This window comes from Gekko japonicus, unplaced genomic scaffold (assembly GCF_001447785.1).
Source record: "Gekko japonicus isolate JY-2015 unplaced genomic scaffold, Gekko_japonicus_V1.1 scaffold242, whole genome shotgun sequence".
NCBI lineage: Eukaryota > Metazoa > Chordata > Lepidosauria > Squamata > Gekkonidae > Gekko > Gekko japonicus.
In genome coordinates this window covers 1,252,460-1,266,362 of record NW_015159717.1, presented here as the reverse complement: position 1 = coordinate 1,266,362, position 13,903 = coordinate 1,252,460, and the positions used below count along the sequence as shown (strand labels likewise).

General features: G+C 42.6%; 1 protein-coding gene across 1 annotated transcript in view; it reads right to left on the bottom strand.

Moving 5' to 3' along the window:
* The window catches only part of HLCS (holocarboxylase synthetase), a 203,602-nt gene that overhangs the window by 145,539 nt on the left and 44,160 nt on the right, over positions 1 to 13,903 (bottom strand). Inside the window, exon 6 of the mRNA XM_015417941.1 lies at positions 2,529 to 2,800. Within this exon, the coding sequence (XP_015273427.1) occupies positions 2,529 to 2,800 (272 nt within the window). The remainder of the gene's footprint in view (positions 1 to 2,528; positions 2,801 to 13,903) is intronic.

Here is a 13,903-nt window from a genome sequence, read left to right as displayed (position 1 = left end):
AGTATGGATCATACAACAGCACTCCTTTCTTGAATCAGTACTATAAACCCCACTGTACAGGCATTAGGGAAACAGTATTCTATTGAGGATATGACCCAACAGTAAGGAATAGAGAAAGGGGCAAGAAGAAAAAAGGAGGACCGGCCAATCCCTACTGGCCACCCATTGCTCTCCCCACAGAAAGGTTATCATTGGCATTATTATTACACAGATATCCCTGTTTTTCCTTTGGGAGACAAAGTAGATTATATAGTTCTCAATGTCCAGGCTAGGCTGCAGCCATGAAGATACTCATTTAGTTTTAAGAATATAATATCATCACATTCCTTGGCATAAATCATTGTCTCAGGCTGCTATGACACATAGAAATGTGATGGTAGATCTACCAAGTGTTTGTCAGACACTGAAGGTCAGAAACTAAGACAAACAACTAAATAATTTTTCAAAGTCTTACTTGAATTAGTTATAAGTCTCAATGAATACACAGTGCTTTTATAAAACTCTTTTAGGTATTTTTGTAGTTATCTTGGATAAACATTATTATTAACACTTAGCTGCTAGTTTTCATAAAATTCAATGCACTGTACAGAATGAAAAGCTTTATGCATGTCAGAAACATATTTAATAAGCAAAGGAAGTTGCATAGTGAAATTCACACTAATAGATCTGTTTAATAAATAAACCTAAATTGACACTCATGACTACACAAATGTAGATTTTTATGTATTCAAACTTCTCTGCAGCAAAAAGATATTTAAGTCTCCTATTGTATATTTCATTTAGGTCCCCATGGTTAATGCAACATTGAATGATTAAACACTTCATCTGCCAGACCCATCTGCTTGAGTAAAAAAAAAAATGGCACATCACGACCATCTATGAGTCAGAAAATAGTTATAAGTAAGAGTCACAGAAGATATGAAACATGCAGCAGCTCTTAACTAAGGAGTTAGCTTACTTGATGAATTCTGTGATCTTTGCAACAAGTAGTATTTACTATGGTCTCCTGATGACACAAAATAAAATACAAATATTCATACTCAGCATCACAACTTAATTCTGTCCACTGCAATAACAATTCCAGTTTCATCCAATTATGAACTATGTTTGTTTGAAACAAGCCGGATCTATTAGTAAGATTCTACGTTAGATTGTCAAGGAAGTCAGCAAGGAATAAGTAATTAAGTTTTAAAGATAACCCTTTCATAAGGCATAGAGGGATGGGTATAGTTAAAATTTATTTGTGTATTAACTGTAGGGCAACTCTGCCTTTACTTTCAGTTAGGAGAAGTAGTTTGAATTTGCCACCCAGCTACAGCCCAGTATTAAATAAATTTATCTTGAAATATTTTTCAGTTGCAATTCATTCACAATTTAGGAGTTGATTAAGTACTACTAGCAGTTAGCAGCATAGGCAAAAAACAAAACACATGAACTAATGAAAACTGCAATAAAAACTTCTTCTTAAAGTAGAAATGCTCTACAGTTCAAGAGCTGCATCTACTAAAGACCGAAAACCACACTCATTACTTAATGAAAGACCACAACTGAAATGACATTAATAATTTTAAACAAATGTTAAACCGGAAGTATAAAACAAAATCTTAATTCTAAAAAGCAGTAAAATTTTAAGCATATCAGTAACTGCCATGTGCAATAATCCAATGTTACCTACCCAGAAAACAAATGTAAAATGTTTTCCAGGCTTGATTTGGTGTACAGTCACAGTGAAGGGATGTAGAGATCTTTATCTGGGAAATGTTATCACATTCGACTGCATGTACACTAGAATTACAATCTTGTAACTACAGCTGTCCAACTACAAATTTACAATAAGCTCCACCAGAAAAAAGAGGTGAACAGCCTGATTGTCTGCTTAGGTATGCACCAGCGGTAGAACAAAGGATGGTGTAGGGCTTTCAATACTAGCATAAGCACTGGGAGGAGGCAGAGGGCTCATGAGCCACTATATACGGAAAGCAATCATCAGTGCTGCTATGGCCAGAGCTATGAAAAGCCCCCAATACAGTGCAAGACTGGATGTTTTGGGGGAGTAATGAGAGGCTGGCCTTTACTAATGGCATCCTGAGGAGAAAAATGAATGCTTTTTTATCTTACCATCAAAGCAAACTTGCATGAGTTAAAAAAGATATAAGAAACAACATAATTGTTAGGAATATTATTTAGCTGTTGAGGTTTGCACTGTGACATATATACATCCCGTGTATTTCTTTAAAATACAAAGAAACTGTACATTCTATAGCGTGCACTTTCTCATACACATAAAATTTATTACTGCAACTTAGTAGCTAGAAAAGATATTTTATACTTGACAATTCATGTTGGAAGATTTGATTAGCCTATTTTACCAGACCTTGCAAATCAACATCAATATCAAAATCAACACCAACATTTTCCCTATATGTCAGACCTATTTTCAGTAAACTGGAAAAATGGGGAACATACATAGAATATATTTTCTATATTTTACTTGACATAAAGAAATTATCACCAGCATTATTTCTCACCCATCAAGAAGATTCATAGTGGTTGACGTAACCTCAGTAAACAGGACCACTTTCCCAAGATTCCGTGCCTGTAGATTTTGTTTATATATCTCCAGGCTGAAATGTTCAGAAGAGAAAGCTTCCATTTCTGTGACTACAGGAATGAGTGAGGGTGTTACTTTTAATTCCTCATTGCAAGATGATACAAACTTAAGGGACACTTTGTTAGAGTCGATTACTCCTTCTGCATTCACATTTCTTCCAAGCCATTCCAAAAAAGAATTGTGAACTTCCTGTTGGACACAAAAGAAATCAGATGACTATACTAAAAGCTTGTACTTTCCATATTTGCTAATGTATTTTTAAGAAAGAACACTTGATTACCCATTGACTTTGCCTAGATGCCCTTATTAGCTCATTTGATTTTGAAGCTAATGTGAAAGTTCAAGATTCATGGCACTAGCCATCTGTACACTTTTTCACAATTCATAGCATCTCATATTAAAAGTTCTTTTACTTTATCTGGAACAAAAAGAATTTCCAAAGATAAGAACTATCATATAAGCCGATATTAATAGCTCATTGCAGCTGCTATCATAACAGGCGGCAGCTTGGAGAAGTAGTAATTGCGTCTTGCTTTGGAATTTGTCCATGCTTACATTTAAATCAACAACCAAACTACTTTGGTCAGAATTATTTGTTTTCAGTAGGATGGCCAAATTTTATATATATATTGTAATTAATAAGGGTTAATAATTAAATAAGCTCTCCCAAGTGGTGACTTATTATGGGTCTTACCTATTAAAAAAAAAGGCATGAGGCAGTTCACTAAATGCATCAAGGAATTTACAGTATTTATTTTTCAGATTCGAAACTGAACCTAACTCTAAGCTTGAAAGAAACTACCTAACACCATATAGTATTTTTTTGTTTTCCAATAATCGTGCTCTTCCTCCCAGCTATTTTAACACTTAAAATGCCCATCTTATTGTTTATAAAGGAGAAAGTCTTTCAAGTCTCCTGTGTCACAATATTTATTTTGCTTCACATCCATGAAATATTTTCACTTTAAATTTCGCAGGCATGTAGCATACAAATGTATTTGTGAGTTTTCTGAAGCTGTGAACAAAAACAGGCAAGACTCAGACCAGCTAACTGCTTTGATTTCAGGACTTAAAATTTAACACTATTTACAGGCTATAGTCAGAGGTATGCAAGGTTTTGTGTTAGCCTCTATTGGCTACTTAAATGAAAGGTGTTGCTTCTAATGTTAAAATATCTGACCTTATATTCCCTTGAGAATGTATCAGGAATACTACATAAAGAATAGAACTGTGAGACAGAGGTGTTACTATATAAAAAACCCTGGCCAGGGCTATGGGGACCAGCATCACATGTGGAAAAAACCTAAAATATTTGTAGACATTTATGTGTTAAAATTAAAATCATGTTTAATTATCCAAAGATGCATATATTTGCTCAGACAGTATTTTATATACATCTCCAGCCAGCTGAAAGTGCCATCATTCCAAATCTCTCTCTTTAATTAATGATTAGGAAGTCAGCTTTTTGCAAGCACCTTATTAAAGATCTATTAAACCTGCATACACATTTTCGTCAATAGCAACCTATCCTCAGATTGGTAGAAAATTAACAAGCATGCCTCAATTTAAGACTCCAGGTATTAAACCAAAGCAGGAGAGGGCAACAGGAAACTGTACTGAAAAAATTCAAATATTATGCATCAATTTACATTCACATATTAACACACACACACACACTTTTAAAGTGGATTTTTAGAAGCACAGTTTTCCTGTCTGTGAGACATGCATCTCTAAGTAGAGGATGTTCCTTAATAAAGGAGTTACCCATTTCTCCTAGCTCCATCTGTGCCCACCACATCTTTATTAAGCCTACAGTTAGTATACGGTCAGTTGGATGCAATCTCCCATTCATAGTGTTGTATGGCCATGCTGAGAGACAACAGTTCCCTGCTTTTGAAGACTGCTTTTGCTCTGTTAGACTTCTTTTACCAACTCAATTTCCATATTCATTTTTGACATGTTACAGGCCGTTATTTTAGTATGCGGGTTTCAAGTGTGAATATTTCTTATAAATGTATTCCCACAGGACTATAGTAGACATTCAATGAGTCAAGGGAATTTAGAGGACAAGCAGGTTCACTGATATGGTAAATACCAGCTGCCATCACATGGAAGCCCCTTCATTTAGCACATGAAATGGAGAAGTTAAAAATTCTCTTGTGATTGTTTCATCAAAGAGTAAGTGAACACACAATCAAGTCTCAAGGATCTTGCATTACACCATACTATGTATATAGCCCTGCTTTCTCCAAAACAAGGAGGAGGAGGCGGTGAAGAAGTTGGTTTTATACCCCGCCCTTCACTACCCAAAGGAGTCTTGAAGTGGCTTACAATCACCTTCCCTTCCTCTCCCCACAACAGACACCCTGTGAGGTAGGTGGGGCAGAGAGAGCTCTAAGAGAGCTGTGACTAACCCAAAGTCACCCAGCTGGCTTCATGAGGAGGAGTGGGGAAACAAATCTGGTTCTCCAGATTAGAGACTTGCCACTCTTAACCACTACACCAAACTGACTCTAGAAACTTAACTTGAAGATACTCACTTTAACACATCCTGGTTTCCAATATAAATCTGATATACAAGGGCTGCTTCAGGTGTTACTTTTAAAATAGACATTGTTTAATTAGGTCCACTGTTGTCATAATTTGTAAGAATGTTACATCTATAATCATAACTGTTCCACACTGAAGGTAAATGAAAACAGTATCTATCTAGCCCTTTTAAGAAGAATTGAAACCAGCAGTAAGACCTGTGTTTAAAAATACCTTGATTCTTGCAAACAAGTGAATGGGGCCCTATGGGAAATGCTGTTTGGGGGGAGGGTTGGAATGGACAAATGGCAAAGATAAAGCATACATTCATATGTAGCATGTCCTCTTAGGATGCAAGCAGTCCTAAAATTAACATATAAGTTAGGAGTGTCATGCTCCAGAGATGCAAGGTGCTTTAAAGAACACCAGGGAATTCCTGGGATCCTGACAGCAGCTTTATTGTCACATGAACACATGAAGCTGTCTTATACTGAATCAGACCCTTGGTCCATCAAAGTCAATATTGTCTACTCAGACGGGCAGCAGCTCTCCAGGGTCTCTGGCAGAGGTCTTTCACATCACCTACTGTCAGCTCTTTTAACTGGAGATACTGGGGATTGAACCTGGGTTCTTCTGCATGCCAAGCAGATGTTCTGCCACTGAGCCACAGCCCCTCCAAGGGAAGACAGGCATAGAAGACACCATGAGATCAGAGAGCAGAGATGCATTTTTGCAGAGACAACTATTTGCTCTACCTGTCAGGAAGTGCAAGATGGATAGCTGCTGTAAAACATAAACTAGATATTGAGATGTGTGGGATGTGTGCCCTGGGTTGACTGGGAGATCAGGGTTCACTTTCCCACATGGAGGCACATTCCCTAAATCTGGATTGGGTAAGAGGCTTCCTGCCAGCAAAGGCAGGACTGGTTTAAAAGGTTGGAAATATCTGTTTTAAAAGTTGGAAAATGCTGGGAGTCAGATTCCCATGCATGGAGTAGGTGGAGGTCAGAAAGTGCATTTGTTTAATGGGTGGGGGGGGGATATCAGAGGTAAATATTCTGCATTGGTAAGTAGGATTGGAAGGTAGCTAATGTCACTCCCATCTTTAAAAAGGGTTCCAGAGGAGATCCGGGAAATTACAGGCCAGTCAGTCTGACGTCGATACCGGGTAAATTGGTGGAAACCATTATTAAGGAAAGAATTAGTAGGCACATAGATGAACAAAACCTATTGAGGCAGACTCAACATGGGTTCTGTAAGGGAAGATCTTGTCTCACTAACCTATTAGTGTTCTTTGAGGGGGTGAACAAACATGTGGACAAGGGGGATCCAATAGATATTATTTACCTTGACTTCCAGAAAGCTTTTGATAAAGTTCCTCATCAAAGGCTCATAAGTAAGCTCAAAAATCATGGGATAAAAGGACAAGTCCTTTTATGGATCAAAAACTGGCTAGTTCATAGAAAACAGAGAGTGAGTGTAGGTGGGCAATTTTCTCAGTGGAGGGTGGTAAGCAGTGGGGTACCGCAGGGATCAGTACTTGGTCCACTGCTTTTTAACTTGTTCATTAATGATTTGGAGATGGGAGTAAGCAGTGAAGTGGCTAAATTTGCAGATGATACAAAGTTGTTCAGGGTGGTGAAAACCAGTGAGGATTGTGAGGCACTCCAAAGGGATCTGTCAAAGATGGGCGAGTGGGCGTCAACATGGCAAATGGGGTTCAATGTGACCAAGTGCAAGGTGATGCACATTGGAGCCAAAAATCCTAAATATAAATACACATTGATGGGGTCTGAACTGGCAGAGACTGAGCAAGAGAGAGATCTTGGAGTTGTAGTGGATAACTCACTGAAAATGTCGAGACAGTGTGTGACTGCAATAAAGAAGGCCAATGCTATGCTGGGGATTATTAGGAAGGGTATTGAAAACAGATCAGCCAATATAATAATGCCCCTATATAAATCAATGGTGAGACCTCATTTGGAATACTGTGTGCAGTTCTGGGCACCACACCTTAAAAAGGATATTATAGCTTTGGAAAAAGTGCAGAAAAGGGCAACTCGAATGATAAAAGGGTTGGAACACTTTCCCTATGAGGAAAGAGGACGTCCTTCTTCACCCAAAGAGTGATTAACACTTGGAATTCACTGCCACAGGAAGTGGTGGGTGCTACAAGCATGGATGGCTTCAAAAGGGAATTAGATAAGCATATGGAGCAGAGGTCCATCAGTGGCTATTAGCCACAAGGTATAGCTAGGGGCTCTGGGGCAAGTGATGCTCTGTCTTCTTGGTGCTTGGGGGGGTCAACAGTGGGAGGGCTTCTAATGTCCTTGCCCCACTGCTGGACCTCCTGATGGCACTGGTATTTCTGGCCACTGTGTGACACAGAGTGTTGGACTGGATGGGCCTTTGGCCTGATCCAACATTGGCGTCTCTTATGTTCTCTTATGTTCTTACCATAGTGTTATATTTTCCTGTCATTTTCCTTAGATCTGTAAACCAGTAGGTGTAAATTATTTTCCCTGTTTTGTGTTCTAGATTAATTTGTAGAAATAAAATATTCCTGTTAGACAGCAGACTGTGGTTCAAACTCCTCGCATGCCTTAGGCACTCATGCTCAAATATGAAAACACAGAGGAAGGGCTGAAGTAAATGTGAAACTCTGCCCTTTGTACTTGCTCAGAAGCAGCCCTTACTAGTGCTTCCCAAGTCACTGGTAACGTGGGAAGCTGGATTTTAACTTGGAGTGGTGGCACAAAGAGGAACATGATTACTTGCACATGAACACTGTGCTGCCCCCAGACAGCGTTAACTGTAGTTTAGTAAAACTGCTGTGTATCTTTAAGAGTAGTTGCCCCTGGGAATTGTAGTTCTCAGTTGGGGTCCCAGAAGCTTCCCCCTGACTGGCTCATTAAGAGTAATTTCCTGAGCTCAGAGGCGCAAAGATAGGAGTTTAATTGTTCTTTTCCGTTTCTTTGTCCTTCACTTACTGCAAGTGAGGGAAGCTCATCTCTTTTCTCACCACGCCCATAGAATTGACCTAGATCACAAAGATGTAACTTCTCTACCCAGCTATCAGCTTGATCGTGAGTAAATGATCTTCTGAATGCGTGTGAAGTTAAATAAAGATGATTTAAGCTCTCCTCAGTGGTTGTGTGTTGACTCATACCTAGAAAGCATTGGCTCAGCGCTGGACAGGACAGTGAGAAAAGAGGGATGATACAGTTTCCCCTCCCAGTCTCCAGCTCTTAAAGGAAAAAAGCATCAAAGCTGTTTCTAATGTGCATGATAAAGGTTGAAAGGATACCTTTCCTCTGTCTGCTCTCTCCAGTAAACTAATTACAAGCTGCCGGCTGCATGCATGCCTCCCAGCACACTGCCAAAGAGTTCTGTCCTACGTAGTGGAACACAGTGCCATCGCACACAACTTCCAATCAGAGCCAAACACCTTCAGCGCTCCAGCCAGCTGCGCCAGCACACATACCCATGACCTCCACAACTTATGCTCCTGTATCAGTCCTGTTGACAGATGCGCTGATGGCACTGCTGGTGCCCACGACCGTGACAGCAGGATCCATGCCTGCATTACCTGTGGTTCATCTTCCCTCTGCAGTGTCAGGCCATACGCCTGCAGCCTTTCCTCTGTCATCTGCAAATCCTATGTCAATCCTCGCTCCAACATTAGTTGTTCCAGCAACAATAGGCACCAGTCGGGTCTCCAACCCTAGTGCCCCGGAATTCAGACCAGTCATGAACTCTGGACAGGTTGGACACCAGAACCAGCAAGGAGCTGCGAGAACCATGCAGGTGCTTTCCCAAGGCCAAGGCACTCTAGTTCCTGTACCCATGCATCGCCCAATGACCACAGTGCCTGCAACAACCTCTTTGGCGTCCACAACTCTTGTCTTTACTAACACTGTTCCCATGCCTACAACAGTGCCCCATGTATCTACAGCCCCAGTGTTCTTACCACCAGCAGCGCCTAATTGGAGCTGGACAGCGCAGACGGCAAAAGACTGGAACCAACCCCTGTAAACAGTGCTTCATCCGGTCTACTCGGTCGATGGTCTGCCACTTACCCATCAGCAGCCTGCCTACAGGGATCCAGCATCAGAAAGGAAGCCTATGGTCGAGCCACCTCATAGAGCGCCTCCATGGATCAAACCAGATCTAACTGCAAGAGGGGTGAAGAAGTTCTCAGAACTGCCAGAGCATTACCTGTTTTGGAAGCAAACCTTTCAAAGGGTCGTCTGGAACCTAGGCTTACCCCCAGAAGAGGAGCTGACCCAACTGATAGCATGCCTAGGACCAGACTCCTCCGAAGAGGCTGAAACCCTTGCTTCCGCACATGCATTGGATCCTGCAACAGCCCTACAGGAGGTGTGGACAAGGCTTGACATCCACTACGGGGCATCGACAGCAATTGAGGAAGCGCTTATGCGGAAACTACAGAGATTTCCTAAGATGACTGACAAGGATCTTAGCAAGTTATGGAAACTGTCCAATATCCTCATATCATTGCAGGCAGCCAAGAAGAATCCACGGCTACCGGGTCTTGTGTGTCTTGACTAGTTGCAGCCATCAGGCCAAGCAGCCTCTGAATTTGGAAGGCAGTGACGGAGGCTTGGGTACGGATGACGGTGGCTAAGGAAATGATATCTGCCGCCCTGTCGTGGGGCAGGTAAGCCATGCATGTCATGGAATCCAGTATAGCGCCGATGTACTGTATTCTCTGGACCGGGCACAATTGAGACTTGTTGATTGACTTGGAGGCCCAGATTCTCCAATAGTGCCAGAGTCTCTGTGACGTTTGCGATCAGGGCGTTCTTGGAAGGCGCTACCAGAAGCCAATCGTCGATATATGGGTAGATTGAGACACCCCGGAGACGGAAGAAAGCTGCAACCACAATCATAGTCTTTGCGAAGAGTCTTGGGGCGCTGGACAGGCCGAATGGAAGGGCCGTATACTGGTAATGCTGTTGACCAATCGCAAAGCGTAGGTATTGGCGGTGGGAGCGGTAGTTGGTAAGGTGGAAGTACGCGTCTTGGAGGTCAAGGGTGGCCATCCAGACGTGTCTCCGAAGCAATGGCATGATCTGTTGTAGGGACACCATGCGGAAGCGGTGGTAGGTCACAAAACGGTTCAGTTCCCTTAGATCTAATAGGGGTCAAACACCTCTATCTCGCTTCGGGACTGTGAAGTATCGGGAATAAAATCCCGTCCCGTGGAGGTGTGGTGGTACACGTTTAATGGCTCCCTTCTGCAGAAGGACGGACACCTCTTCCAGGAGAGGTGGGGAAGGGGGCGTGGAGACAACGACAGGAGTATTGGGGTTCTGGTGGAACTGGATTTGGTAGCCTTGGGTCAAGATGGACAACAGCCACTCATCCGAGGTGATGTGACGCCAAGTTTGAAGAAAAGGTGACAGACGGGTTTGAGCTGACTTGGTGACTGGGAAGTCAAAAACCCTGCTTGGAGGGTTTGGTATGTTTGGTGCGGGAAGATTGTTGCCTGGAACCGAATCTTGGTTTCTGGAAGGCGGGCTTTTGGCCTCCCGAAGATGTTCGCAGTCTCCATTGTGTGTCCGGAGACTGACGATTTGGGGTACGCCTCTGCCAGGACCTCGACCAGGTGCGGGGATGGTATTGTTGCCTCGCAGAGGATGACACTTCTAGAGCTCGAGAAGCTTTTATGCTTTTATCTAATTCCTGTAAAGTAGAATCAGTAGTGGCATTGAAAAGTCCCAGGCCATCAAATGGAAAGTCTTCCACATAAGATCTCATATCCATGGGCAGATTAGTATTGCGGAGCAAAGAATGTCTCCTGAGAGCTATTTCAGAGGCCATCGTTCTGGAGGATGCCTCGAGGACATGCTTAGTAGTGTTGAGCTGTTGTTTTGCCAACACTATGCCTTCCTTTTGGATGACTCTGGCTGCCTGGAGTTTGTCTTCTAGGAGGTGCGTCACAAGTTCGGAGAGTATATTGATACCTATTCATGCAGGCCAGGTAGTTAGTGGCCTTGACTCCCAATGCTCCTGTGGAGTACAAGCGTCTGCCAAAGGCATCCAATTTCTTACCTTCCTTGTTAGAAGGTGTGGAGTGTGTCCCCTTGGATTTAGAGGAAGATGTTATCACTATCAAGTTTGGCTGAGGGTGCGAGAATAGGAATTCGGCATCTGCCTCTTGGACCCTATACATGTGGTCCAGTCGTCTCGTAGACACTGGGGCTGATGAGGGTTTTAGCCATGGAGCCTTTGCTGCCTGCAAAAGGACTGAAGACATAGGCAATGCCAAGGTGGAGGATGTATCAAGCTGGACTATATAAAAAACGGCATCTGTTGCCTGCGGATGTCGCTGGATGACAGAGAGGCCTAAAGAGTGAGCCATTCTTTTGACTAAATCTGTGTATGACGTAAGGTTGTTGGATGGGGATATGGGTAGGTCCTCAGCGACATCATGGTTGGGACAGTTATGGTCAGTAGAGGTATGAGCCTCAGATGCTTCCGTATCCAAGTCTTCTTCCATGGAGTCAGAGGAGTCTTGGTGTGGTATTTGGACCGAAGTGTCCCCTTGACAAGCTATAGGTTTTGGTGGAACGACAGGGGTTGGAGTGATCTGAGGGTTGGGAGGATGACTTGGTTCCAGACTATGGTGGGAAGGATCGTCTGCAGGAGGACAAGACAGAGATGCCGAAGGTCTCGACTTGTGGGGCGACCTCGATCTATGAACAGAGTGGGACAAATAGCGATCCCAATCAGAATAGCCCACCGGAGTCAACCACGGCATGGATGGTGGATAAGCCCCGTACAGGTACCTCAACTGTCGTTGATCCCAAGATATTGGTGGTGGAGGGGGCAGGAAGACTCGGGGGTATTGACTTCTGGACCGTGGATGTCTGGGAGACAAAGCAATAGTCTGTCTGTGAGAACCGTCCTTGTAGTCTCGGTCGTCGATATTGACAGATTGGACATGGAGACGCGGAGGATGACATTGCGTACTGCAAGAAGCGTGTTGGTACCGACATGTTTCGACATCGGGAGCCTCCGATATCATCGATTCCGACCAAGTAGAAGGAGAGGGAGAAGGCTCAGCACCCATTTGGTGACTTAGGAGCTCTAACGTCTCAATGTCGGAGTAAGGACGCTCCACTTGTTGGATGGGGGAATCCAATAGTTGGATGGTCGGTATCGGTGGAGGGAGTTGGGCCTCCGATATCGATACTGCCATAGGAGCGGGAGGCACTTTAGGGGCATCACCCAGTGCAGGCACCACTCCCTTCCCCTTCTTTGCCGCCTTAAGGGACTTTGAAGTGCCCTTCTTCATCTAATGGACCCACTATAAAAGGAAAGGGCCATTCACTTGGCCCTTCCTAGCTAGCAGTCCTCACAACACCCCCTAGCTGCTTTTAATCCCCTTGAGCCCCTTGCCTCTACTTTGATCTCTTGATCTGCAGTCAAGAGACCTCCACACAGTCCGGCTAAGTTCTGGTAGTGTGGATCCCTTTATTTTCTATTTCTTCCCATCCATTCTTCATTGGGACAACCAAGCTGCAAGACAGGTAAGTATCGCCCATCATCACCCCTACCTGCTAATGCAACAGTGCTTATTTTAATACTGTAATTCTTAGGAACTTGATTGAATGTGTGAGTGCATCAGTATTGTTTGTATGAGATATATTTTCAAGTAAAAGACATCTATTTTAAACCACAACCGCCTCGAATCCGTTACTGGTAAACCTTGGTGGGAACAGGACCTTGGTATAAACTGGCACGAATCCATTTATAAATTGCCAAATGCTGTAAATAAAGCAATTCGGCTAACAATATTCAGTTAACATATTTAGTACATCCCTGCCATAGCCAACACACTTAAGATTTCAGGACACTGGGAAGAATCTATAAAACGTAGCCAACATATAGAATTTATTTTAAACTCAATCAGTAGGACCCTAGGTTTGTTACAACTTGCTGATTTCTGGCTGAACACCATACAAAGGCAGAGAAGGACTAGTCTGAATAACTAATTTCTATAACACTGGAATAATGCCAAAGTCATGGACAAACGCAATAACTGTCCTATTTTTTAAAAGGGTGATCCTTCCTCTCTCAAAAATTATAGACCGATCAGCCTTTTATCAGTAGCTGGCAAACCTTTATGCCAAACACCTTCTAATTAAACTAGATGGATGGATGACTGACCATAACATTCTAGGACCAGAACAAATAGGGTTTCGTCGGGGAAAATCCACTCTGGACCACTGTGCAGTACTATCACACCTTGTTACTAAATACAGTGGGAAAGCAGGCAATAAGCTTTTCGCTGACTTTTTAGAACTTAAGGCGATGTTTGATTCAATCCCAAGAGACCTCTTATGGGACAAGATGGCTAGAATGAATATAGATCCCAGACTGCTTTTTTTAATTAAAAAAAACTATATACACATACCAGTTGTCAAGTTAATTCAATCTACAGGGAAATCTAACCCCCAAAATCCCTATTCGCAAAGGTGTAAAACAGGGTTGCATCCTTGCCCCTTCACTTTTTAATATTTCTAAACGACCTGGCTCCATCATTGTTTGAAATTGATGGACATGTTCCCAAAATTGGCCAACGCCATATCCCAGTTCTTTTATATGCAGATGACGCTGTTTTACACTCATGTTCTCGAATCAGACTGAGGCGTCTTTTACACCAATGCTTGACCTACTGTAACAACAACAGGTTAACTTTGAATTATGGGAAAACAAAGATCCTAGTTTTTT